This window comes from Notothenia rossii, assembly GCF_949606895.1.
Source record: "Notothenia rossii genome assembly, chromosome: 4".
Classification (NCBI taxonomy): Eukaryota; Metazoa; Chordata; class Actinopteri; order Perciformes; family Nototheniidae; genus Notothenia; species Notothenia rossii.
This window is the reverse complement of record NC_136902.1, coordinates 70,752,432-70,778,255: the sequence shown is the minus strand read 5'-3', so window position 1 is coordinate 70,778,255 and position 25,824 is coordinate 70,752,432. Positions and strand designations below refer to the sequence as shown.

General features: G+C 39.3%; 2 protein-coding genes across 3 annotated transcripts in view; one reads left to right on the top strand and one right to left on the bottom strand.

Moving 5' to 3' along the window:
- The window catches only part of nbeab (neurobeachin b), a 196,152-nt gene that overhangs the window by 121,923 nt on the left and 48,405 nt on the right, over window positions 1-25,824 (top strand). For both annotated transcript variants that reach the window (XM_079676160.1, XM_079676159.1), the window contains 3 exons: window positions 2,040-2,164; window positions 11,026-11,172; window positions 17,155-17,291. In XM_079676160.1, coding sequence (XP_079532286.1) covers window positions 2,040-2,164; window positions 11,026-11,172; window positions 17,155-17,291 — 409 coding nt within the window. The remainder of the gene's footprint in view (window positions 1-2,039; window positions 2,165-11,025; window positions 11,173-17,154; window positions 17,292-25,824) is intronic.
- On the bottom strand, window positions 17,897-20,214 carry mab21l1 (mab-21-like 1). The gene has a single exon (XM_079676163.1). The coding sequence runs from the start codon at window positions 19,847-19,849 to the stop codon at window positions 18,770-18,772; it is 1,080 nt and encodes a 359-aa protein (XP_079532289.1). The 5' UTR covers window positions 19,850-20,214; the 3' UTR covers window positions 17,897-18,769.

The window sequence follows — 25,824 nt, the reverse complement described above, 5'->3', positions numbered from 1 at the left end:
CTGAGCAGGTTTCAGACCACCCTCTGAGAAGAAGTTCTTTCAGCAGAGCACTTTGGCACAGTCCAAATCCGGTCAAGCACTGACAACATAGTCAGTAAGAATATAACAGGTCCTATCCTAATGGCATAATACCACATTCAAACCTAAACCATCTGCACAGGACAGATCAAAGGGGAAGACACATCAAAATGTTGGCATCAAACTCATAAATCACTAGGATAGGGTTTGGTTTGTTGTGCATTTAATATCTGTTAGCGACCAATGAATGGCTCAAAGTTGTACTTCAATAAACGTCCTTAAGCTGACCAAATAAAATGCAGTTAATACTGTTATAAGAAAATCTTCAAAGTGGCGGATTTATCCCCCACTGGCATCTGCTGTCTATTTGCACTGAGAATTAGGGGACATAATCTTCAGTAGTAATCGCCCAGTCGCCTACAGTGGATTTACATTTTTCACACTGTGTAATCTTGCATTTACAATATCATTTACGTGGGTTTCTCCTTTCAACCCACTGACATCTCTCTTTTCCTCTGTTAAGCTTTGAGGGAGATTGACAGGGGACAAGCTCAAGGCGCTGAGTCTTGCTCTGCATACAGCGACTCGTGATACTTTATGCATACAACGAGTGCACACACACACGCTCAATTTTGATTGATACTTAACTGAAACTGAGCTCTTGTTGCTGTCAGAGCCCAGCTAAGTCTCCTGAGCCTCTTGATTTCTGACATTTGTAGATATTATATGCATGGAGCAAGAAGGCAGTATTTTGTGATGTGATCCCCTGTAACACTTTAATCTGTTTAGACTGCTTCAATACTGCAGCAGGGTGCAGAATCCATACAATGCAATAGACTGCTGCCTGCCAAGATCTTACTGTATCCTGCACGCACTGAATAATCTCTACTTGGATTTGGTTACACAGTTACAAATTCAATGTTTGTTTTTTTTAGCTTTGGGTGGCTGTTTTTTGTTAAAAAATTATAATATGGAGGCAAAAGCATTTTAGATAATAGCATAAATAGGTGTGCTCGACTAATGTATGTTTTGTATTTACTGTGGGGGTTCTCTTCTATCACTAAATATTGTAGCCATTTCTCTTAACATATGTCTAAAAATGAAGTAAATTGAACCTCATGCCTGGCTGATGTAATCACATCTAACCGTACGCTCAACTGGACACCAATTATTTTAATCGCCAATATTTTTTAAGTATTACTCCTCACTGTTAAGGGTAAATTAAATACTTTTTGGCTGCAATTCCCTCCAAAGGAAACATAAGGGCTTTGAAATATCTCCAGCTAGTGCACAGTTGAAACAAGCAGCACTTAGTAACCTAACGCTAGTCTGCTGCTTAATGGTTTGCATTAGCTGCGAGCAATAAAATTATCCCAGGTCCTCACTAACGTTGGAATAATCATTTACAAAGATGGTTACCACATGCTGGAACTGTTTTCTTCTCTTTCTCTTTTTCTTTACGACCCTGATTCGATGTTATTAATAATGAATAAATATGCAATTTTCAGGCGGGTGGCTCCAGGGCTCTGGGAATCATTTCAATGAATATTTCAGCACATTATTTTAATCATGGCTCCACATATGCAGGGAGGGGGCTTGTTTTATAGGCTCATGCCTCAACCGCCCCAAGACCCCGTTCATTAAACCCCACGCTGTCTGCGTTGAGGTTCCTACCTTTGATTTACAAGACTTGTTAAAAACATTGTAAAAAAGAAGGCAAGCTGTGCCATTTATACTTGTAATTTGATGCTGTATTTGTTAATGGGAGTGCCAGTGATTTATGTGTGCTGCTGCTGCTGCTGCTGCTGCTCCCTGCTGTTCTGATGCTATAGGCTTTAGCAGAGCTAACACAACTAGGCCTCTGCAGAGCATGACACTAGGTGGCCTAATAAATCAGCTATCTGTGGCCTGATTTTTCCCTTCATGATGTTTCCTCTGAAAGGAATTGGCTGCTGTAATCACACCATCACAGAGGGGTGTGTGCTCTATCTAACCTGCCTGTCTTTCTGTCTCTCTTATAGTCAGCTGCACGACTTTTGGCGTCTCGACTACTGGGAAGATGATCTGCGGCGGAGGCGGAGATTTGTGAGAAATCCATTTGGCTCCACCCACTTAGATGTCACATGCAAGTCACTGCAGGAGTATGGTGAGTTTATTATTCCTTTGGTGAGATTATCTCTTTCAACCCATCAAACTAAGGGAGCTGACCATCCAAGGACATCATTACCCCGTATTAAAGGTAGAATACCAATGTTACCACTAAAACATCATTGAAAAAGACACTAAAGTTAGCCCGAGCCTGTCTATACAGTTTAGCATATTGCCTATGTGTCATGATTTATAGGTGATATATTTATGAGTCCAGTGAATTGAACATGACACGTCCATTTTATTGCACACTTTTATTTTCATTACAACACATGCTCAAGAACTCATTGGATCCCTCACTTTGTTTCTTTTATTTGCCTGAAACTTTTTCTTTTCACTTTTCCTGATACTTTTTCTTTTATTGACCCAAGCAGTCTTCTAGTGTTGCCCACCACCTTGTGTCAATTTTGCCTTATGTCATGCAACACCGACTTTTAAAGGAAAGCTGCTTAGTACTATAAAACGCCCTTCTCTCCAATCGGTAATTGAATAGCAGAGCAAATGTATTCACTGCACAAGGAGGATTGTATTGATTCGGAATTAATGGAGTAAGCGCCTTCTTTACTTTTATAGAAAATGGAAAACAGGCAATGCATTATGGGCAGGATAGCAATATCCTATTACTGTAGACTTAAGGAAACACATGCATAATGATCATCATGTTCACTGACCTCTGGCTGCTCAGTTTGGAGCTACTGCAGTGGATTGTTGGTTGGGTTCAGGATGTCCTCTGCTTTGCTAGCTCTGCCTGCCATGACTTCTGTGTGAAGATCACGGCAGCGCTGCAGAGAAACGCATGCCAGCTGCTGCCTTTGCTGCAGGTGGTCCGTATATGAGACACACATGTAATAATTGCACCGTCTGCTTTAGATTTCGGGTCGTTTCATTATTTGTAGCCTTAAACAAATTTTTGGGGCTTATGGAGATTTGTTGATACTGCTGTGGGGATGTCTCAAGGAAACTAATGTCACAACATTAGCACCTTTGCACTGTTTCTAAATATAAAAGGCTTAAAATCTAATCTGCAAAGAAATTGCATTGCATTAACATTGCCGAAGTGTAGACACCATCAAACCTGTAAAACTGCAAATGTTCACACAGCAAAATGTGCCTAGCTATTGGTCTATATTTTCAGTATGTTGCAAACAATCTTCACAACTAATAAATCATAATGGTAGACTTAAGTCTGGCTTTAGCTTATACCCCAAGGCCATTTATATAATCCGTTTTTTACATTTGCTAATGTTTAGCTGTTTATTTATTTATTAATGTTTTTGAATTACATTTTATAGCAGTGGTATTATATTTTTAACCGACCCGATGATACATTATGTTTAATTAAAACAAATCCTCTACAAAGACTCTATTTCTCTTGGAACTTCTGAGTTAAGTTGACTGAATAGTGCAATGACAAAAGAGTAGTTTATTAGGCTATGCTTTGGAAACATTTCCATATAAAGTTACTGTATTTTGGTGATGCAACAAAGGCTAACCACCTACAACAATAATCTGTACAGAAACACTTTCTTTTGTGTGGATTATTTGGATGAAATGTTGCTTATGCTTGAATTAAAGAGGGGGATAGTATTAAAATGTTTACAAGTCACTGAGTTCAGCATTCACCCATTTACTGCCATCTGTGCAGAGGTAGAGGCTGCCGTATAAGGTGCCATCTGCTTGGGAAAGTAACATATTCACGGCCATGTCGGGAGCATGGTTGAGTATTTAGCCCGAGGATACATCAACATGTCGACTGCAGGGGCTGTGATCGAACCCTTGCAGACCCCTAAACTAAATATACTTAAAGGTCCCATGTCATGTCATGGTCCAAATGGACCAATCCGCGGTGTGGAGCCGTTACGTTACGTCGGCAGGGCCGTTATGTTAAGACTTCCTCACACACACACACTCAATCTTTTCTCAGCTGAAGCTCCGGGGACGGCGGGACTCGGCGAGGCTGTGAATCTGTGTGCAGGCTGCGGTTGTGTGTGTGTGCTCGGGCTGGTTTCGGGCTGGGTTTCGCTGTCTCGCTGAGCCCACACAGCAACCAGGAAACCACACCAGTAAGCCAGCTCACACTGTCCGCTCCTCGCAGCAGTGAGCCTCGCAACGTCCCGCCAACACGGCACCCAGACCCCACGCAGCATTATCATCTGTTTGTCATTACTGGTGTCATTTTCTGGTTGCTAACGCCATTGTAACATAATCACTGATGTTCCGCTGTAACGGTGGTGGACTCATCAGAACAGATTGGGTGAGCTGACCAATCGGAGCACAGTGGGCTCACAGGGAGGGGGGGCAAGAGCTCCAACAAGCCATTTAGGACAGAGAGTGAATACACATACTATACAGAGATGCTGTATGAGAAAACAATGTGAGTTTGGAAAATTGCACAGTATAAATCTATTCTAGTAGACCTCAACAATGGAATTATGATCAGCAGAAATGGCCATGACATGGGACCTTTAAGGCAGAAAAATATACATTTCAGCAGTTTCCATTTTTCCATTTGCTTTGTCAGTTTGCATCTCCCATTACTCTTTATCTACTCTGCCTTAGCTCAAATTTGTATGTTTGTATCATTTCCTTATGTGTGACGGATTGACTAAAGATAATGACACACATGCATATGATTCGATTCCATCAAAACTATTTGGTATGCCTTTTAGCTATCAGGTTTGTTTCTGTTGTTTAACACTAATGCCTGAGAGTAGTTGACTGAAGACTTGTTGAAGTTCTGCTTGCAGGCGGTGGTTTTAATGAGCCAAATAATGTATAAACTTGTCAAGTGAAAGGGATCGCCTGCGGTCGGAAGGCCTTCTTGCTCTCTTTGAGAGGTGAGCTGCACTTTCAGGATTTTCGCAGCAGGCTTTGATGTGGTTGCACGGCGGAGGCCAGATTTTGTTATGAGATAAAATGAGAAGGATCTTTTGTTCTTTTTTAGAACTTCAGTAGATTTTGTGGCAGTGACAGTTGGCAGTTTTTGTTTAAAATGTACTATGACAGGCTTTGCTACTTTGAAAAAAAAAGAAGAAAATTCCTTTTTAATTAGCATGGTTTTAAAGATAGGACCTGAGTTTAGAAGATAATCCTGGTGCAAAGGCTTAGAGGTTAGACATCCATTAGACATAACATTGAGACTTTGTTCTAGATTTGACAGGAACACTATTGAACTTTTTACTGGCTGCATAGGCACCAAACTACAAACACCAAGAGGTTGTTTGAGTTGACCCTTGAGAGTAATTATTAAAGCTTTAAAAAAGGAGAAACTTTGGAAAACCAGTCAGTTGTCCAAATTGAATACAGTTTCTGATTTGACAGCAGGATGTGACAGTATACGCTCAGCTACTATCTTGAGTTTGAAGAGGGTAGAATTACACTGTTGTGTTCGCAGTGAACGTCAATCTTACAAGCTCACTAGGGTAGGATGGAAGCAAGCAGAAACGTTTTTTCTTTCTCAAAGAAACATTTAATTGAGCGATTGTCCTTTGTCGTTTCTGACAGCAGAAAACGCAAGAGACTCACAATCTTCTACGTTTTCAGTTAGACGTTACATCATTAAATATTTGTAGCGATTCATTGTTATGTGAATTTCTAAGGGACATAATGTGAAAATGGATTGTTTGCACTATAATAAAAAATGTATAACAAGTCTCATTTAATTATATATACAGTATGTTACTGTAACTTCACTCTTTATTGAATAACACAACTTTGGTTTAAACTTGTATATTTATTCATTTCTTACCAGAAGGTGATTAAGTGTGGAATTTCCACCATACTCACTTCCTAATGGAAACAAATGCATTTGATATAATTTTGATATACAGGAAACATCTAGATTTAACATTTTTACTGTAATTCTTTGGGAACATTTTTAAAATTGAAGTTCAAAAAACTTTTGTGCAATGTGTGTGTGTGTGTGTGTGTGTGTGTGTGTGTGTGTGTGTGTGTGTGTGTGTGTGTGTGTGTGTGTGTGTGTGTGTGTGTGTGTGTGTGTGTGTGTGTGTGTGTGTGTGTGTGTGTGTGTGTGTGTGTGTGTGTGTGTGTGTGTGTGTGTGTGTGTGAGAGAGAGAGAGAGAGAGAGAGAGAGTGTGTGCATGCATGAGGGTGTGTGATGTGAGGTTAAACTCTGCCTCGTTGTCTATTAGCAGCATTGACAGCTTAGCCAGCACATTCTGTCTCTGCCCTCTGCCTGTAATAACCTGGCCTGTTACAGCCATCCACGGCCCAGCGTCAGAGTATATTGTTAGGTGATTGGAATTGGGCAAGCATGAAATGGAAGTCACGTTAATATTGATCCTAGTGTTTAACGGGGTGTTTTACCTCCGGGTGTCCTTGCTGTCTCATTTCAGGTGAGCGGCTTCTCTCAGAGCTGATTGCCCCGGGCAGAGATCTTTATGGCTCTTTAGGGGCACTGCTCTCTGGATGTGATTTTAACCTTCTCCAGCTTTATAATCAAAGATATTAAACTGTGACAAATGTAATCAGCACATTTTCTAACATGCAATGCCGGGCATATGAACGCAGCCTCTTAGTAAAAAAAAAAGTTGTATTTGTCAATTTATTGAACATGTTAGAAACAAAACAAACAATAATAATTATAATTATAACAAAGAGAAGCAAAATAAGAGAAACGTTCAAGATGTAAAAAACCCGCTCTAACGTACATTCTTCATGAAAATCAAAGTTTAGGTCATCGGCATCCGTGATATTTGATTCATTGTTTTAAGCAAATAATTGTTTTCTAGAAAAATTACTTTTACAACGACAAGAGCATCACTTCACAGGTCCTGCTCATAACCATTCAGGATTTGTACATTATGATATGCTCAGAAATGGATTTGCTGTGTGACATTCTGGTCCAGATATGTGGACAATTAAACACTGCTGTTTAGGTTTTGATGGAGAGAAGATGAGGCTGTTTGTAACCTCTGGCAGCACAGAAGACACGCACTGCACATCTCAGGATATTGAATTAAGATCATCCCAAGTGGAAGCGTCTGCACTGTATAAACTCCCCTACATCAAAGTTATAATGTTTACTTGAACAGTCTCAAAACACATACTCCGCAAAACGGATGGCTTGCATCACAGGAAGTATGAAGTTGTCATTTTTTCCCCCTCATTTCATCTTTCAGTGCTGAGTAAATAAAAAGGGAAAGACAGAGGGCAGAAGTGCATCGCTCTAACGGTAATGCAATCCCATGGACTGGACTTTTTCTCTCCATGTGGAATGTGGAGCCGTTGAGAGGGAGCGTAGGAGGGCAGGATTTGAAACAGATAGAGTCTGGGAAACGGAAGAGATATATTTAAAACATACTATAGAGCTCACATTATATGTATGACTGCAGTCACTGCAAACAACTGATGTACATTATAATATAGTGTAGTAAATGGAAGTGAAGGTTACACTAATGTGTGTGATCTATAGAGATCTGACAGAAAGAGACATAAAGCAGAATCATTCCTGTGAAAGCCCCAGAGTTTTAGCTCTCTTCTCAAGTCATTGTTTAGAAAAAGGTTGAGATAGCTGTGTGTCTTAAGCTGTGTCCAAAATGTTGCCTGTCACATCAATAGACAAACATTCGGTGATTTCTACAAGAGGCATTTTAGCTTTCCAGCTTTATCCAGATCTTGCTTTGCTTATCCAACCTCTCAAGTAAGCAACAAATAAGTATTTTGTGTTGTATTTAAGTTGTGTATATTGAATTACCCAAAGTATTTGTGCAATCAGCTTCAGAAGAGAAAAACCCAATACACTTTACTTGAACTTAAGTGGAACATTGTGTGGATTCTCTTTGAGGAGTGGCAGTGAAGTGGTTGAGGCAGGGTGTATAATACATAGGAGACTTAGAAAAAGTCATGCTTGCATGCTCTACTGGGGCTATAAAAATGAAAGGCCTATGCCACAAAACTGTCCAGCGTTGAAGTACATGGAGAAACATGGACCCTTGGCAATGGTATTATAGTCAACCATATTTTATAGGCCCTTCAACTCTTATCTTTTCCATGCTGAATAGATTAACTGCAAAAGCCAAAATATATTTTTTGAATTGCAAATCTGTGCCTATGATAATTGCGTATTTAAATCAATTTAGCTTGTTCGGAGAAGGACACATTTACTCGATGCCATCGCTCTTGGATGTATAAATTATGTATTTCTATTTATAACAGTAAAGACACAATGAATAATACTCTTGAATTATCTGGAAAACAATGTTATCTCCCCTTGGTCACACATTTTCTGGGACCAGTTCCTGTTCCAACAGGAATCACATCAGATTAAAGATGTAAAAAGCATTAAACATTTGATAGCATTTATTAAAAAAAAACTGTTGCAACCCCCTATTTTTGTGTTTTTGAAGAATAAGTTGCATTATAAATCAGTGTCTAAATAATACAGTTTAGTTCTAAGTTGTAGTTTGTCAAATTACTATAAATCAACTGAAACCAGTGTCAGTAACTGTAAACACTTTATTAGGTCTTTCCTGACTCTAGCATGAAACTTAACTGCGGAATTTATTTATTTTTTACTTTTATCAAGATTCATTGGTTTAAAGGTAGACATTTTTAGCGTGCGGAAAATAGTTGGGAGACACCCTACAAGAAACTCATGAGGACTATGGATCCTTGTTGAACCCCATGAGTGCTCGGGGCGTCCTCCATTGGTCGCAGCTGGAAGGTCTTCATCAGCCTCCATTGGGGTCATGAAAGCTCTGAAATGCACTTTACTGAGTGTAATTAGTGCACTTTGAGGCAGTTTTAACTCAGTGATTGAACAAGAGGACCCATGAGAGTGGTGATCAGTGGCTTCTTCTGGCACTGCTCTTCAAGGCCTGGAGAGTATACATGAAGTGAAACGGCTGTGAGATGTCAAGAAGCCAACTGCAGTGGCTTCCTTAGTAAGGTCAATTACAAAGGTGTTAGTTGACACATTATAGGCAACATTATTTTCCTTTCTTATATACATGTAGAAGAGTTTCAGCCTCAGTTGGAATCCTGCAGCAGACAATGATTGGATATGTACATAGTATCTACCTCAGACTGCATTTGTCTCTATTTTTTGGACTCAAGGTCATACATATGAGTAATATTTCAGATATTTGAAAGGGTCATTCTCTTTGTTTTGCCATTAGTGGTCAAGGGTGAACACGTGAAAAGGCGTGTAATGAGTCTACCACGACAAGATGGCACAGCCAGTCCCTTAATCGTGACAAATGGTGCACTTTTAATACAAGACTGTCCAGGGGCTATCACTCACGAGAAGATCACTTTTCATGTCGGCACATTTTCTCCCTCATGCCATAGCTTCTCATTTCTTGTTATTTATGTATAACCACATTACTTTGTATGTTGGAAAAAACTGCATTGTGGGTAAAGCCCCCATCCCTCCAAGCTTTACCCCCCCACAACAGTTGATGTTGGTCATTAGCGTGTAGAAATCAGCATGGTTTATTTGTTCTACTCAACCCTGTACAGACTTGCCAATCAGAACATCAGCTTGTGAGCTGCACTTTCTCTCATGTTCTTGGAGCGTAATGATGGTTTACAGAATTACAGTTTTAAGTTTCACTTCTTCTGCTTTGATCTCTGACCGCTGGCTGGCTTTTTCCTCTAACATTGCACAGAATTCATTTCCGAAACGCACAGACTTCTTCCCTCCGTCTGATGAAAGCACTCCAGATATGAGACAGAGCAGGAAGCAGACTTTTTTTCTCAGTAGCAGTGTTGACAACAGTCAAATGTGACCTCTTCAAGACAAGGTACATGTTCCTCAGGGGAGAGAGAGAGGAATTAAGAACTGTGCTGAAAGGAAACATGTCAGGCGGGTGTCAGCCACCTCCCATTTCATGATATGTGTTCTCTTCTTTCTTACACGCAAGCTTCTCCTCTGGTTATGTCCTACATTGGTCTTCAGAAAAACAAATTCACATAAACGTTCCGAGCAGCCGTGTGGCAGGCACATGTTGGAGATGGGCTGATTCAAGCTGATAAATGTATTGTGAGGCCTCTTTGTTTTGCAGGATGTACGAACACATCTTTTTCAATGAGTATGCTCCACTATAGCCATATGATGCTGTCCTGGTGTAAGCAGCTTCCTAATTGTCCTGTCTGTTCAGTCTCACTCTTGTCAAGTCTCCAAAAGCAGCAAATGATATCTCTAATCGACAACGAGCTTGAGATGTATCCCCCTACTCAGCTGTTGGTCTTTCAAGATGCAGATAGTGTTTCATATTTGACCTTGTCTAAAAATAAAAGCTGAAACACCTCTGATGTTCAACCATGCAAAATATGTTTTATTCAGTGAACAAACGTTTGTACCCTGACATTCTTTTATAAGCTATGGCAAGTACATTAGAAAGCACCTCAGATCAGGTTCAGCCTGCATATATTATCTGTTTCAAGCAGAGATTTTCTCTATGATAATTTATTTTTATATATTTTACTGGATGATACATTTTAATAGCTTTTTAAAAAGAGGATATTTTTAGTTTTAACTTGAGGATGTGCTTAAACCTTATTATGATAAAACATTGTAAGGTTATTTTGAGGTTATTGCATGGCTAAAATGAGTTATTGTTCCTTCAAATGTAATCTAAAATCAGTATGCTGTTACATTATTCTCTTATTAAAAGTGTTATATGATTATATGTATGTCAGTGTCATTGTAAATTGAATTGCCCTGCATTACTTTCGAAACGTTTCTTTACTTTTGCTTGCCAAACCATTTGATACTTACGAGATATTACAGTATTGCTAAACAACAGCGTATCAATGGAGACTGCGATAGTTAGTGGAAAATCTGAGCTATGGGTCAGAGTGAAATACTACTCTTCCCAACATTTATTTCGACAGGCACAGAGGAGGACGAGGTGGTCAAGTCTAAGAAAGTCTTCCGCATCCAAACCGTGGCCAGCCAGAACCCCGAGACGGAGCTGATGCTGGAGGGAGACGAAGATGCCGTCAGCCTGCTGCAGGAGAAGGAGATGGACAACATGGGCGGTAAGTCAGCACAGCAGCACCTCCATTAACCCGAGAACACATCGCCTCTGTTGGAGAATCTGCCCTTATCTTCCATCTGTCTTATTCCTAATCACTGGTGTAGTTACAGTGAGTGCACATGTTTAATGTCTGGGCATCAAGTGTTTCGGATCAATGTGGCTTTAACTGGTTTAGCAACAGTGCAACCAAAGGCAGAAACTTTGAGATATTTGGCTACTATTAAATATTCAAAAAATATCTATGTAATGTGTTTGAAATCACAGATTGCATTTTGCAGTTCAGCATTAGTTTAGTTCTTGAGTGAAAGACTATGACTATGTGTTTTTAACTGGACAGCTTTGCTCTGGCTTAACTGCTATATTTTGTTTGGATCTCAGCACAGTGCCTTCCTTAAATGTTATCTCCAGACGCAAGCCTATTAAAGTTAGATTAACACTGGAAAGATGAATATTCCAGATATATCTCATCCTAAACATCTTATTGAGGAAATCAAAAATCCATGATTAATTACTTTACTGCTTGCTAAAATGTATTCAACAGTGGCCATATTTAACCTGTAACTTGAACTCAAGCGACCTCGGGTTTCGTGAAAGGCGCTATATAAATGTTATGTATTATTATTATTATTTATTATATTGTACTCCTAAAGGCAAGGTCAAGACATTCATGATCACTTTTTTGTCACTTAAAGATTCACTTAAATCATTGTGTTTGATTCAAGTTACTTACTAGAGCACTATTAAATACAGGACAGACGAATGTCCTATGGCACTATAGGGGCCACTACACTTGAAAAGGCTATAGTAAAAGTGTATGTTATGTGAGTAATGAGAGCTAAGAGGCAAGATAGCAAGACTTTATCACACAATTTCTTAAAGAACATAAATGTATTGCTATAAGTGAACATCTTTTGTAGAAATATCTTAAGATCAGATGCTACATTTCCTTACTCTGTATCAAAATAGCACACTCATAATCCCTCTGCTAAAATATTTTTAACATAATGAATCATCAGTCTTTTTGAAAGTTAGAAATTATTTTCTTAATACAACTCTGTAAAAATATATTTTTCCACTAAATATATTCCTATTACAATTGGATGAAACATTTGAAATGTCATCAATCATCAATTAAAATAATTGTACTTCAACAAACATTGCCAAGAAAACGCCAAATGTTTTGTGTTGTTAGTGTGGATGTGAGCATGTGGATAAAGGTCCCATGTCATGGCCATTTCTACTGATCATAATTCCATTGTTGAGGTCTACTAGAATAGATTTATATTGTGCAATTTTCCAAAATCACATTGGTTCATCATACAGCATCTCTGTAAAGTATGTGTATTCACTCTCTGTCCTAAACGGCTTGTTGGAGCTCCTGCCCTCCCTCCCTGTGAGCCCAGTGGCCGTCTGTGAGACAGCGAGACACAGCAAGACCCAGCCCAAACACACACACACCCGCAGCCTGGCTGGGACTTTGTGTGTGTGTTCACACACAGACTCGCCGCGCCCGCCGTCTCAGGCGGAAAAATCGGCGAAGCTGCAGCTGAGAAAAGATTGAGTGTGTGTGTGTGAGGAAGTCCGTGGATTGGTCCCTGTGGACCAATCCACGGACTTAACGTAACGGCTCCGCGGACGTTACGTTACATCACTATACCCAAATACGTCACTGTACCCAGGAAGAAAAAAGAGAAATGTCCAACGAGGCGTTCTGGGGCAGCATAGAAAGGTATTTTCTGTGTTAGAGTTCTACTTGCTACAGGATGTACTTTGAGGGTGTGTGACTCTGCAGACCGTTTACATGCAGAACAAGCTACATAAAACACAAGGGGACGGGTAATAACCAGAAAAGCATGACATGGGTCCTTTAAGGGAGAACAGACAACTTTATTATCTTGCAGTCAAACTAACCCTCATTCTCTCTACAGTAAACAATTATTAGGATATGAATTGGCCCTCAACAGCTGAGGAAAGACCAATACAACGTATAGCCTTTATTTATCTTTGATTTATTTTACCCATGTGATTTGTATTTGTTTTGTTTTTTAATAACGTATCTTATCTTAGTTTTAATACTTTGCCAGATGCAATTCAGTCAATAGTGCAGCCTATTGCCAAAGCGCTGGTCTCCCAAAGATCCTGTCATATAACAAGCATCACAGTCAGTGTGTGAGCCAAACTATCAAACTAACCATCCACTGCTTCTCAAATAACCCTGACTTTAAAAGGTAATATACCCAGAGTTCAAATCTTTACTTAACACGTCATACAAGCAATTGGTGGTTTAAATAAGTACTGTACAGCCTGTTACTGGTTCAATGCCTGCAAGATACAGGTGTTTTAGAAGTATACATACTAATATTTATCCCTGACAGCCATTACCTGTTCCAAAAAACAGTATATCGCCGTGACAAGGATAATAAAGCAGTCAAATGTGAAAAGTAAGTGCGGGCCATTGTTTTCGAGAGCTGGATGTGGTTTTATTCTGAATTATTGGCTACTTAAGTGGATTTAAATAAACATTAAAAGACAGTATATGAATGTTTAGCTCTTAGGGTTGACATGTTGTGCATAAAATATGTTTCAATAATGTCTAATGTTAGAGATTTTTGTATTTCAGAGAATTGTATTAAAAGGTTATACAAGTTAAAATAATCACAGTCTACAAAGCAATTTGTGTTTAACAGATGGATATGGTTGATTGCATAATCCCTCCACGTGACATTTGGTATGTTTCCAAAATGTCTTCAACCAGGGTTGCATCTGAAACATGTGTCAATGGAAAAAATATGGAGGCATGTATGTACATTATTTATCTCAAGTGCAGATTGTAGTTTTAAAAAAGTGTATATCAAAAAAATTCCCCAAATTAGATCACCAGACATGTAGCCCTGTGCACGTTACCTAGTTACCATGGCTTATGAGGCTCAGGCTGAACCAGGGCAACGCTGAAATCCCTTCTAAGATCAGACAGAAGAATCTTTAACCCCTCCCCTTTGTCCCAGGGCCAGCATGTCTGTGATGAACCCGGCACTGTCCAAAAGAGCAAGGCAGGGGCTAAAACACCCGCACAATGTATCCTCTCCAGAGAACCATTAATGACCTTGTACAAAAGAGAAAATGTGATATTGAATATTTATGATACATTTATAATGTGTAAGCTTGAATCAAATAATGAACCAATTTTGAGTGTGGACGTTGATATTGAGGAGTAAATGCTTAAATCAAAAAATATATTAAGTTCATGTTTTGACCAGTGGGGGAGCTCCCTCTCACTGTAACATTTGGGTAATGTTTTTAACAGGATGCACTGTCTGTATCTAATCTCAGGCATGAACAGCCTTAATGAGAGATCTGGGACTAGATCCTTGTCAACAACAGGGCTCTCCTGCCAGCCTTTGGGTCAGTGCCTGCCAAAGGGGAGGCCCCTGCTCTCTAGGGCCGGGGCAGTTTTGGATACTGAACCTAATCTTAGATTTGCTCCCCCACAAACATTGGAAATGCTGTCAATGCTTTCAGTGGCATTAAATGAGCCTTTCTGCATATTCAATCCAATTATTTTACATGCATATTTCAAGTAGAGTGATCCAAAATAACTCAACTTCCAAAATAACTCACCCTAAAATGAGCATGTGAAAGAAAATAGTCTGAGCCTTGCATGGCACTTCTTATACCGGAACCATGTTAGTTTACCCCGTGGTGTGGTTTAATAGCCACAACCATTTTGTTCTGCCCTCATTTGGTCTCTATGTATCAATTGTAGTGTCCATTTGTAATACTGATCCCTTGAACAAGGCCAATTTTAATAAAAGGGTTAAACCATTTTAGAAAAAAAAGAGGAAGACAATGTTAATCTGCTTTTATGCCAAGTTTCTTCTATGTTTGTTGTCATATTTAATTTAAAAGCATACATATCCTTTCATAATATTTGAAAACCAGGATTACGTCAAAAGAAAGTATACTAACAACCCTGGATATTTTAAATATTTTTTTTAATATTTTAATTTAAATGATGTATGCTGCAGCTCAAATGAATAGTTTGCAGATCAGTTCACATTTCTCAAGATTTTTACATCTATACCTAATATATTGAGAGATAAATGCTGGCTTTGAAAACAGTGGAAAAAATTACCACTGCTTCAGTGACTCAAATGAACAACAAGCCACTGTGCCTCAGATGCTCCGTATTCAGTAATGGCTGCAGCTGTGCATACACATGTGTGTGTAACTACCATAATTCAACATGCATGTTAATAAGTAAATGATAGTGTTCAGGTGTGAACCTACTTCCACTTGTATTTCTCTCATTTTGTAAAATAAAAAAGTAAACAGGCCATCCAGCAGATGGATTGTGGGCAATGATAATGTACCCGTCTTCTCAATAGTTCTCCCAAACTCCCAACACACCTCACTTCATTAAATTGTCCTGTCATCTGACAAATATTTACATTTTCATTAAAAGAAAGACCAAACAGAGAGCATTCGAGCTCTATACTGTACACTGCTGATCCTGTGTAGCTTGCCCTTAATTTCATTATTCTCTTGTAAACATTTTAATGCCATATAGCCTAATTATGGAAAGATCCCTGAGGGGATTACTGACTAATCCTCTTCCTCCCCATGTGCAATGGATGCTGTATAGCTTAATGCTTCAGGCTGTGTCTTTCTCTCTCTCTATAGCACTTTAGGGCCTCAATACAATACATCAGCACTAAACGTGTTAGTTTTAGTAAAAGGTGAATAGGATGTAATTAGTGAACATAAAGACAATATGAATTGACATAATTAATAGTTACAATATGGCTTGCAATTGTTTTGTTTTGTTTTTTTCTCTTTTATTAATAGATGTAACGTTAGGCTATTTGAAATGCAGTAAAATAGGTCAGGGGAAGTTTTTATATAGAGCTTGTAAGCAACGTGTAGCGCCTGGTCTGATAGCATCAGCAGATAGGATCACCGTTAATGGAGCCGAGCAGCGCTGAGAGAGACCCGGAGAGGGCGGTCTGCCTGCAGCCCGAGGAGCGATGAAGGGGCGCTGGGGGAGTTGAGACCGAAATCCACTTGTATTCCTGTAACACTATCGGGTATAATTGGCTGAGGAACGCAGATTAAGATTGATGAGACATTAAAGTGGCTCTTTGGAGTTTAAGGGATCGATAAATATCTTGGTTTCCAGAGCTTGCGTGTGAGAGCAGACACATGACTGTAACGGTGCTCCACAGCGACACTGATGTGAGAACATGGAGGATGAAGCAGAGGAAGAGAAGGAGGGGGAACTGAAATAAAGATGTGATCGCTATCAGCTGGCAGGGTCACAAAGCCATCTTAAATTCTGGACAATTATTAGGACTTGAGAACAGTATTTTAGTTTGTTTTAAGCTTGTTTTTTTAAGTCTATTGCAGAATAAAAAGCAGTATTTTTATGTTTGGAATGCATTTAGGCTTCTAATTTTTAAGCATCCCTGAATGTCATGGATACATTTTGATTTCAGACCGGCACTGCAAACACGTTATGATGGTATATCATGTGAGGAAAATAAATTGATTATTTTATTTAACTCGAAATAGTGGTGATGCGTTTGGTCGGATCCAATAATAAAACATGTTTATGTTTTAAGTGCTTAAATATAATACAGACACATATGCGTATTAAAGGCGGCGCATACAACCATACAACAAAGACAAAAGGGCGTTAAGCTCCATTGATTTGTAAGTCGATGAATAATAGGGCTTTTACAAATTAAGACTTTAATAATGCATAATATTTGCCCCATGTACAATAATGAATTTAAAAATGATTGAGTTTTTATAGCTGCATGGTCCAAATGCAGCAGTTGAATTCAAACAGGCGACTATTATGCTATGATATTCAATGTAAATGCACTGATAATAGCCTACAGACTTCTCCTCCACCTGCTTTGTTAACATAAATATAATATTTGTTCCATGTAACTGATTTAGCATGGCTGCCCCCTCTCTGCAGGCCCAGTGGTCCTGAGCAGCCCGGCCCAGCTTGTGGCCCCCGTCCTGGTGGCCCGGGGGACTCTGTCCATCACCACCACCGAAATCTACTTCGAGGTGGACGAGGATGACCCCGCCTTCAAAAGGGTTGACTCTAAGGTAAGTAACCTGCAAGCAAGTGTGCTGCCCAAGTTCAAAGTGTCGTTTGGCTACGTGTTTCCCAGTGGGGGTTTATTTTTATTCTAACTGGTCAACAAGAAGATAACCACTTTTACTGTATTTTAAATACAACATTGTTATAAAGGAAAAGCGCCTGGTGCGCTGCATGTTTCCATGTTCTGTTTTTGTATTCATTTAATGACGTGTTGTGCGAAAACTTGTGTTGTAAATTCCTTGTTTATTTCTATTTCGTGTTTTTAAATTTGCTCTGTTATTGAAGCATTTTTTAAAAATATATATTGTAATGATAATTGTGGCCTACTCGTCATCCAGGTTTAACAATCAAACGATACAAGCGAATATATGGAACGGAGGTTGTATTTTGAAATATATTAACTGATCGAAGGTCTGTTTTAAAAGCTGTGTATGGAAATTAATCATTCCTATTTCCCTATTTTTTAAAGATGTCAAGCTCATCCATATAATACGCATATAAAGCCCACAAGAACAAGAGACCCATTGCATTATATTATTATCGCATGGCATTAGGCCTGCTTCACTACTGTTGAAAACACATTTAAGAAAACCATAATGGGACACAAATATAAAACAGCTCGTTTTATTAGCGCTTTAAATTAGATCAAAGACAGAAATAAAAAAATCAGATCACAGATGTTATAATCCAGTGTATTTCAAGTGCATTTTTTTCAATTAATATTGTAATATATATATTTATACTATATATGTTATCATTTTCATTTTTTTTTATCATGTAGGCCTAAGCATGGTAGATAAACAACAACCAAAACATGTTCGAGTACTTTAAATAATAATTCAAGTAAATTGCTGGAATGTTTTCAATGAAGCAAATGTTGTACGCTTATCAAAATGTAAACTTAAAAAATTCGACAATGTCCATTTAAACAGATGAATCAGACTACCACTGATGCAAGTATAAATTAATAACGTTTCTACCAGATAAAAAAAAAGTTCAGAAGTAAATTTAAACAGGTGGATCCTATTTACGTGTCACAGAACAACATTCACAATTTCAGACCACTGGAATCACAATCTATGAAGGTATTTACAGTATAAAATGTACAGATGTGTATTTGTATTTTATTTCCCAAGTTTCCCACGGGGCTTAATTAGATTATTTAAGGAAATATCGGATTTAGGCAACCGTGTGGCACGGAGAGAAAAGAACCACTGTTGGTGTGGCCTCCTGGATTAGCCAATAATTTAAATTTGCTCTGAAATATTGACACCGCCAAAAGGTGCACGGGGGATAAGGGCAAACTTAACCGTCATTAAAAATATCAAAAGAGGCTATGCCAAACAAATATTCAACGACAGAGGACAGTCACATTTCATAAGACTTTGCAAATTGGTTGGTAATGTGTTTCTGTCCGTTTATGAGCTCGTTAGGCCTTTTTACCACATGTTTTAAGACGAGGTGAACTAACATATTTTTTACCTCAAAGTTTCTCCAAGCTTTTGGGGTTGGTCAGTATTTCTCTTGCCAGTCGCCAAGTCTGTTTGGCTGCATTCTCTAGAGAAGAGTGAGGTTTTCCTTGAAACAGGTCTAAAGTAGGGAGGAAATAATGCGGGCACCTTCTGCACTGCAAACATGAAATCAGCTGCAATAGTATCCCGTTCAGGCGGTCTCCGAGGCAGTTCTCATCCCAGTCTGACTCCCTGGGATGCTTCTCACACTCGTAGGAAACCAAAGTTTTCATGTGGTAGTTGTTCAGGGGTGTTCCGGGCAGTTCGAGGTGACGATCACGCAACGTTTTGAGGACTGACAAGCATTTCTTCCTGCATCCACCCAGGATCAGCCGGTTCTCGGCCTCGGCGAACTGCAAGACCCAGGCGTCGCTCTCTGCTGAGCTCTGCTTGCCGTTCAGGGAGTAGCACTCTTTGGATAAAAGATTGAAACCTTCCGCCTTGACTTCTGCCACTCGGTTAGGTCCCGGCCAGGGGATGTGGGGGAGAGGCCAGTGCGCAGCGCTTCGTGGCCAGATCCCAGTGCACTTGAACGCCGGCGTGATTTGCACCACATATCTGTCTCTGATGCGCAACTTCACCTCACTTGTGTCAGCGACCATTTTGATAACATCTCTGTAGCTGCATTTATCCACAGCCTGCGCCACCAGTGTCTGAAATCTCGAGCGGATCTTGCGCGCCGAGAGGTAACCGGAGGCTGTGATGAATTCAACCCAGAGAGACATGCTTCTCTTGCGGCCGTCGCTTAGCTTGAGCACGGCACAGCCCGGGAGTGACCCGTCATCCACAAAGTTGAATACTCCCATCTGATTGAGATAGAGCACAACCTCGAACTCGGTGGGTGAAGTGACCTCCAGTCCCTCGAAACGATTATCCATTTCGCTGAGAGAGCTGATGAAGCGGGGCTCCTGCGCCTCGACCTCCTTCAGGACATCCGTTACCACCTTGCACACCTCCCGGATGCTCTTGGAGATGGCTGCTTTTCGAGACTGACATTTCTCGTTGTAGTATTTGTTGAGGTGATACACCAACTTTGCCTGGGCGGCTATCATGTTTGGGCAGAGATCCGGGTTGTACACCGGAGTCTCGCAGTAAGCCGAGGGATCCAACGCGACGGTTATTACGGGAGCCAATTTAAGAGAAGAAAGAATCTATTTAAAAAGAAATAAAATGCCTATTTATAAGACACCTATTTTAAGCTGTGCTTGGAGCACATTCGTGATAATGATATCATAACATTCAGAGTTGCATTGAAGTGCACGAAGCAAGTCCTCAGGATGGCTAAAAGTCCATTTAAAAAAATGCCTTTTGGTTTCTTTCTGATCACTGTGCCAGTTAGGAGTCCGCGTAATTGCTCAGAGTGGAGTATGCCCTCCTGACGCAGACGCCCGGTGTTGCTGTGTTTTACAACAGGAGACACACACACTCTTTATTATAAGGGAGGAGTTGAAACCAAGATGTCCAATCGCTGTCCGATGCGTCACCGCTTTCCAGTTTATCGAAAACAAATTCATCCCCGGCTGTTATATACATGTAAAAAGTACAGGTAGGCTAATAGTAGTATATCGAGGAGCGGAAGTACACCTACGCATTTTGGGAGAAGAAAAAAACAACATATCACTGCGTTACGTTGCTTTTTCTTGGACTACATCTGCTGTTTTTTAGTCCGCTCTATTGAATAATATATTAAACCGTAGGTGGATGTAGAATTGTGATATTTTTTTGGGATAATAAACTTTGATAATTTTCGTATAATTTAAATATTTTCTTTTTCTCCAGTGGTTCGGATCTAATTTATTAAGGTGCATCACAATATTATAGCTTTTCAATGCACGTACTTTTTTAATGCGAACGAAACGAACAATATAAGAAAGTGTTAGCATATAGGCGTTTGCTTTTTGAAGCCATGCATATATTCAATATAATACACTCTATGTATTATATCTTTAAGGGTTAGTTCAACTCAACAGTCTGTTGAGCAGGTTTATTTCTGAAACATATCTCGTTGTTTATATTTATAATTGTGATTATATTTGACACATTAATTATAGAGTGTTCATATATCAATTTACAACTCGCGCTCTTTTTACATATTGTTTTGCTCTTTTGCTGCGAGGCAGCATCCTGATGTTGTGCAACAATTCTAGCGCAGTATTTCCAGTCATTTAATTATTTTACGCTACTGTATATTTTAGGAATATAAATATATAACAGTTGTGCTATTGATGATTATTTATTTCTTACATTGCTCAAAATGAAAGCCCATTACATGCGTATACATATCAATGTTTTATTGTGTTCATCTGCCAAAAGAAAGAAGAAAGTGTAAAATAATATTATATTCTATTATTTTTGATTTGTTTTGTAAAATGTCAGCATTCAATTGCACATTAAGTTGAAATTAATAATATAAATTGGTATTTCACAGCACATTATTGAGTAATTATATTATAACAACAAGAAAAAGATAGCAACATAAAACAATACCATGATAAGTTTGAATGCATAATAAAAGGGAGAAAACCTAGATTAAAAACATGAATATCAATATACTGCAACATGGCTGACCATTTTACGCAGATTCCCATAATGTTCCAGTGTGTAGCTCTAGGTTGATTCAGACATTGATCCACAATTAAGAGATCTTGCATCCACACTAAACCCTCTCTGGCTCTCATCATTTCTCTGGCACTCCATCTCATAAGGTAGTGCTTGCTTTGAAGAGGACTTCAAAAAGATAATGCTGCTCGGATCAGATAAGGAACACAACGGCATTTACACTCATCTCTGCTCTATAAGAACTGCATACGACCAGACATTATGAGGGCAGAGCGGCGCTCGTCAGCTCTGACTCACTACATGGATGCGGCTGAGCAGGAGCTGTCGTGTGTGTGCGGGAACAACCCTGATAGATGGGTGACTCCCATTATCGTCACAGCATGTCATGGACACACTGCTATGGCTTCTTGGCAAATCCAAGTGATAATTTAACACTGTTATACCAAACAGAAATTTCAGATATGGAGTAGTGTCCCTTTCTCTTCTCAAAATCCTAATTATGGGACATGGTAGAGCTCTATATAAAGGTCAAATACAACATTAAATAATAAGATTGGGTGGATTTTTAGTTCTTATCAAATTCCACAATCAAACATTTAGATTCTCATTGGCATATTTCTGAAGTATATGGAGGACATCATGAAAGGTTCTCATGTGAGAGGTAGCTAAAAGCCTCCTGCCCTCTGAGGCTTTGATAGTCTTTTCTCTCGCTCTCTCCCACTGTCTGTGGCCCAGCAGGTACTTGCCTTTTATTGAAACCAGACTAGCCTCACTTTCCAGGCTATCTTGCTCCAAGTCAGATACCTCTGAATCCAGTTGCACCTTTTTAGTTTGTGCTCCGGCCTTTGACCATTCGTATGCGTGATAGAAGGGGGGATTTTCATTGAGATTATCACCTCTTAATCTAAAGCATGTGGCTGCACCGATCCCACAGTAACTCAACCTGCTCTGCAGTCCCAAGACTCCAGCAGTTGTCAGGTCTAGTCTTAGACAAGCAAAGCTTCTTACCCATATCTTTACCATTACAACATTACAAGCTTTGTTGCTTCATTCACTATCCCACTATGCTATTGGAGGCCCTCCAGTGTGATATATGGGGCTGTGATTCCAGTACAGGCCTATTTCTGACCCAGCAAAATGCATGCACGATTGTGTAAATCAATACAATGACCTCTACTTCCCCTAATTTTGCACGAGCATGTGACCCTGTTGTCAAGGCCTCTTTGTTTCCAAAGCATGCCTCTACAGTTATTCAATTTTTCTCCTCCATTTTTCTTTTTCCTTTCTTAGCAAGACTGATCGTCCTGTTAACATCGGCGGGCATAAGGTTCAATGGGGCTTGTCTGATGGCTGAAATTGCTCTTTGATGACACCCCAAGTGTTTTGAGTGACTTAAAATGATATTCCACTGATTGTAGCTAAAATCATTAAATGTGTATTGCCTTATTTTATATTTAATCCTTGAGGCTTTATGCAGTAATTATACACATGCATTAGTTATAATATATACATATAAGTATTCAACTAAGACATACATTGTGTGTTATCTATAAATGAGCATAATCTTAGTAAAATGATTTTTATTGTATGTACAAAACAGTAGCCTCAAGCATTTATTGAAAAATAATAATATTCTTAAAGAGTCTCCAGGGGGGAAATAAAAAAAACCATTCTCTAGAAACGTGATAGTTTATTGACTATTTTGACACTGTTCTCTATTGCTCCGGCTTTAAATCTATTTCATAAACAAAAGGTTATACATTTATGGGTGCTGTCTTTAGGTTTCAATGATCTGTATTACAATACTTCATGACTATTAACAAAATAGTTAATGACTTTATATTAGTATAGCATTCAACTGATTTTAAGCTGGATCAAGACCTTTAATGACCACCAATCCTGTGACTGGTATCATAATTAAGGGTGATGTTTTCTTAATTTTAATAATCCTATTACACGAAAACAAAAAAGGTCTGCCATATGCTTTTTCATTAAATTCCTGGGGTCATTTAGTTTTGTCATTAAAGAGAGTCTCAAGCCATGTCCCATACAAAGGGAGTGCAGCTATAGTAGCTCCCGAGCTAATATGCAGATTAGTCAAAGTAATCTTAATCGGATGACATATTTCTATATAAATCAGATTAAAAGCAGTGACACTTCAGATAAGTGACATCAACACTGGCTCTCAAACTGTGAAAATAATATACTTTAATCTCATGGGATAGCCACTCACTTTGACACATTTCCTATAATTGTATTTGTCACAAATTAAATTGTCTTTGGGATTTTTAATAAAGGAACATTATTATTTCAAGCAATATGGTGTCTCTGTAGGAGGCCAGTTAATTTTTGGGCCCGGAGCCTCATTGAGGACCCCCTTTGGATTGTGTCCATTCATGTGTTTTATTCTCTGCTGTGTATTAGCAGCAAGGCAGGAAGCTGGACCACATAGCCAGGGGCTCTAAGAAACCCACTACTGATCTACTCAAGAGGCATTGTTAACGTTGCACCATATCTATATCATATACACACACAGAAGACCTAACATACCAGAATGATAGACATTTTTGATAAAACAGAGTGTAAATGATCAAAGTTAATTGATTGTCTCAGCTTCATTTGGCCCTTCACCCCTCCCCTCTGCAATATGGTACGCTTGTCAGCCTTGTGATAAATTACATGCATGTATTTGCATGAATTTAGCATGAATACAATTCTGTTTTCTTTGCCAAAATAACGATCCAGAAAATGTGTGGTTTGCTTCACAAAAGGATAACACAGGCTAACATTGTGTTCAGTGCACTTTTTTCTTGCACAGGTTATGCAGTTGGCAGTTGAGCGCAGTAAAGTGCTGGTGCAGTGTTTTCTACCGGTTTTTATTAGCAGGCAGTTTACCGTTGTACTTAGTTGTACAGTACATGACAATGCTAAACATGGGGTTTAATGGAGACTGGGGTGGAATCTGTGGCTGGTTTATTATTTCTTTACTCAGTGCTTTTCCTGTTTCTACAAATGGTTGAAGCTTAGATTGTTCTTAAGAACTAAGTAGTTTATTTGGAGATTATTTTATTTGTTGGGAAAACTATGCCCGACTCCCATCTTGTCTGTGGTAAAAGGCAAGCATTCAGCAGCAGCAGTGTGATTAATCTTAATGTCTGCGAGATGTCTAGCATCTAAAGGTGGGCGCTGTAATCATCTGCCCACTGACCCCATGATGCTCATCTACAGTCATCTCCGCTGCCCATGTGTCTTATAAGTAATTTCAAATCTCAGATTAACAGTTCTCTCCCACATGTCATATGATCTTAGAGTGGGAGTAAGAAGCACATAACAAAGAGAATGGAAGAATTGGTGGCATATTGTAGTTTTGGGGCTGTTGGTAATCAAATACTGCTGGTGAAACATGTGATAAAATTAGGCGGTGTTGCCTAAATAAGGGATGAAGGGTTCATAATTGCCAGTCTTAGAGATCTGAGGTGCCGGGTGCCAACTGTCAGAGCAAGGCTAATGATGACAAATGTCCCTCTATGCAGATTGCTGCAGCAGCAAAGGGTGTGCAGCTGAGAAAGAACAAGAAAAGAAAAATGCAGAGGGCCTAATAAGAGAGAGCCTGTGTGCACATTTAATGACCTACATGGAAACAAACCTCCCTAACTGATGGACTGCCTTTTGAAAGCACTAAAGCTTAAGACTGCTACTGCATAAAATGGACGACTCCCTTACAATACCTGGGACTGATATAAAAAGTAATACATCTCTGTGAATCATTACTATCTGCTACTTAAATTGATACATATGAATAAAAATAGAAACTATAATTAGCTAACATTTGCTTGGAAACTTGTCAACATGATTTAACAATAAAACTGTGTCCTGTTGGAAAGTTAGCTCTATATTTAGCCAAACAATCTAGTGATAGCCTGGATCAGCATCATCCTTATTGGTCGTTTTTTTCATTAGCTTATCTTTGGTTGAACCTCATTGTTGTGCAAGATGGCAAGTGTTGTAAAACTTTTAATGGTCTGGTACTTGTGCTAAAAAGCATGCTGTCCCTGGCTCACACAGCTAAACTGTTGTTGGTTAACATGGCTTTGAAAAAAGTTTTTGTCTCTTGAAAATGTGCCTGATTTTAACCTTCTTTGTAGCAGAGGGCCATAAATCTGATTTCACTTACTGTGACGTAAGGCTCACGCTAATAAAAGAGCAAACCCAGAGTGTTGCATGGCCAGATTTCCCCAATTTGTTGCATGAATGGCTTTTGAAAGGGGTCCCTCTTGGTACAAAGGGAGTCTCGTCTTTGTTTGGTTTCGCCCCATCTGTGTCATCTGGTGGTCTGTGCAAGAGGGTGGTGTCTCAGGGTGCTCCCCAGCGGCGATGCCAGTTGTTTTATGGACTCGGTGGAGTGGTGCTGGGAGTTCATAAGTTGGCTGGCCCATTGTGTGCCGGGCCCAGCTGACACGTGTGAATT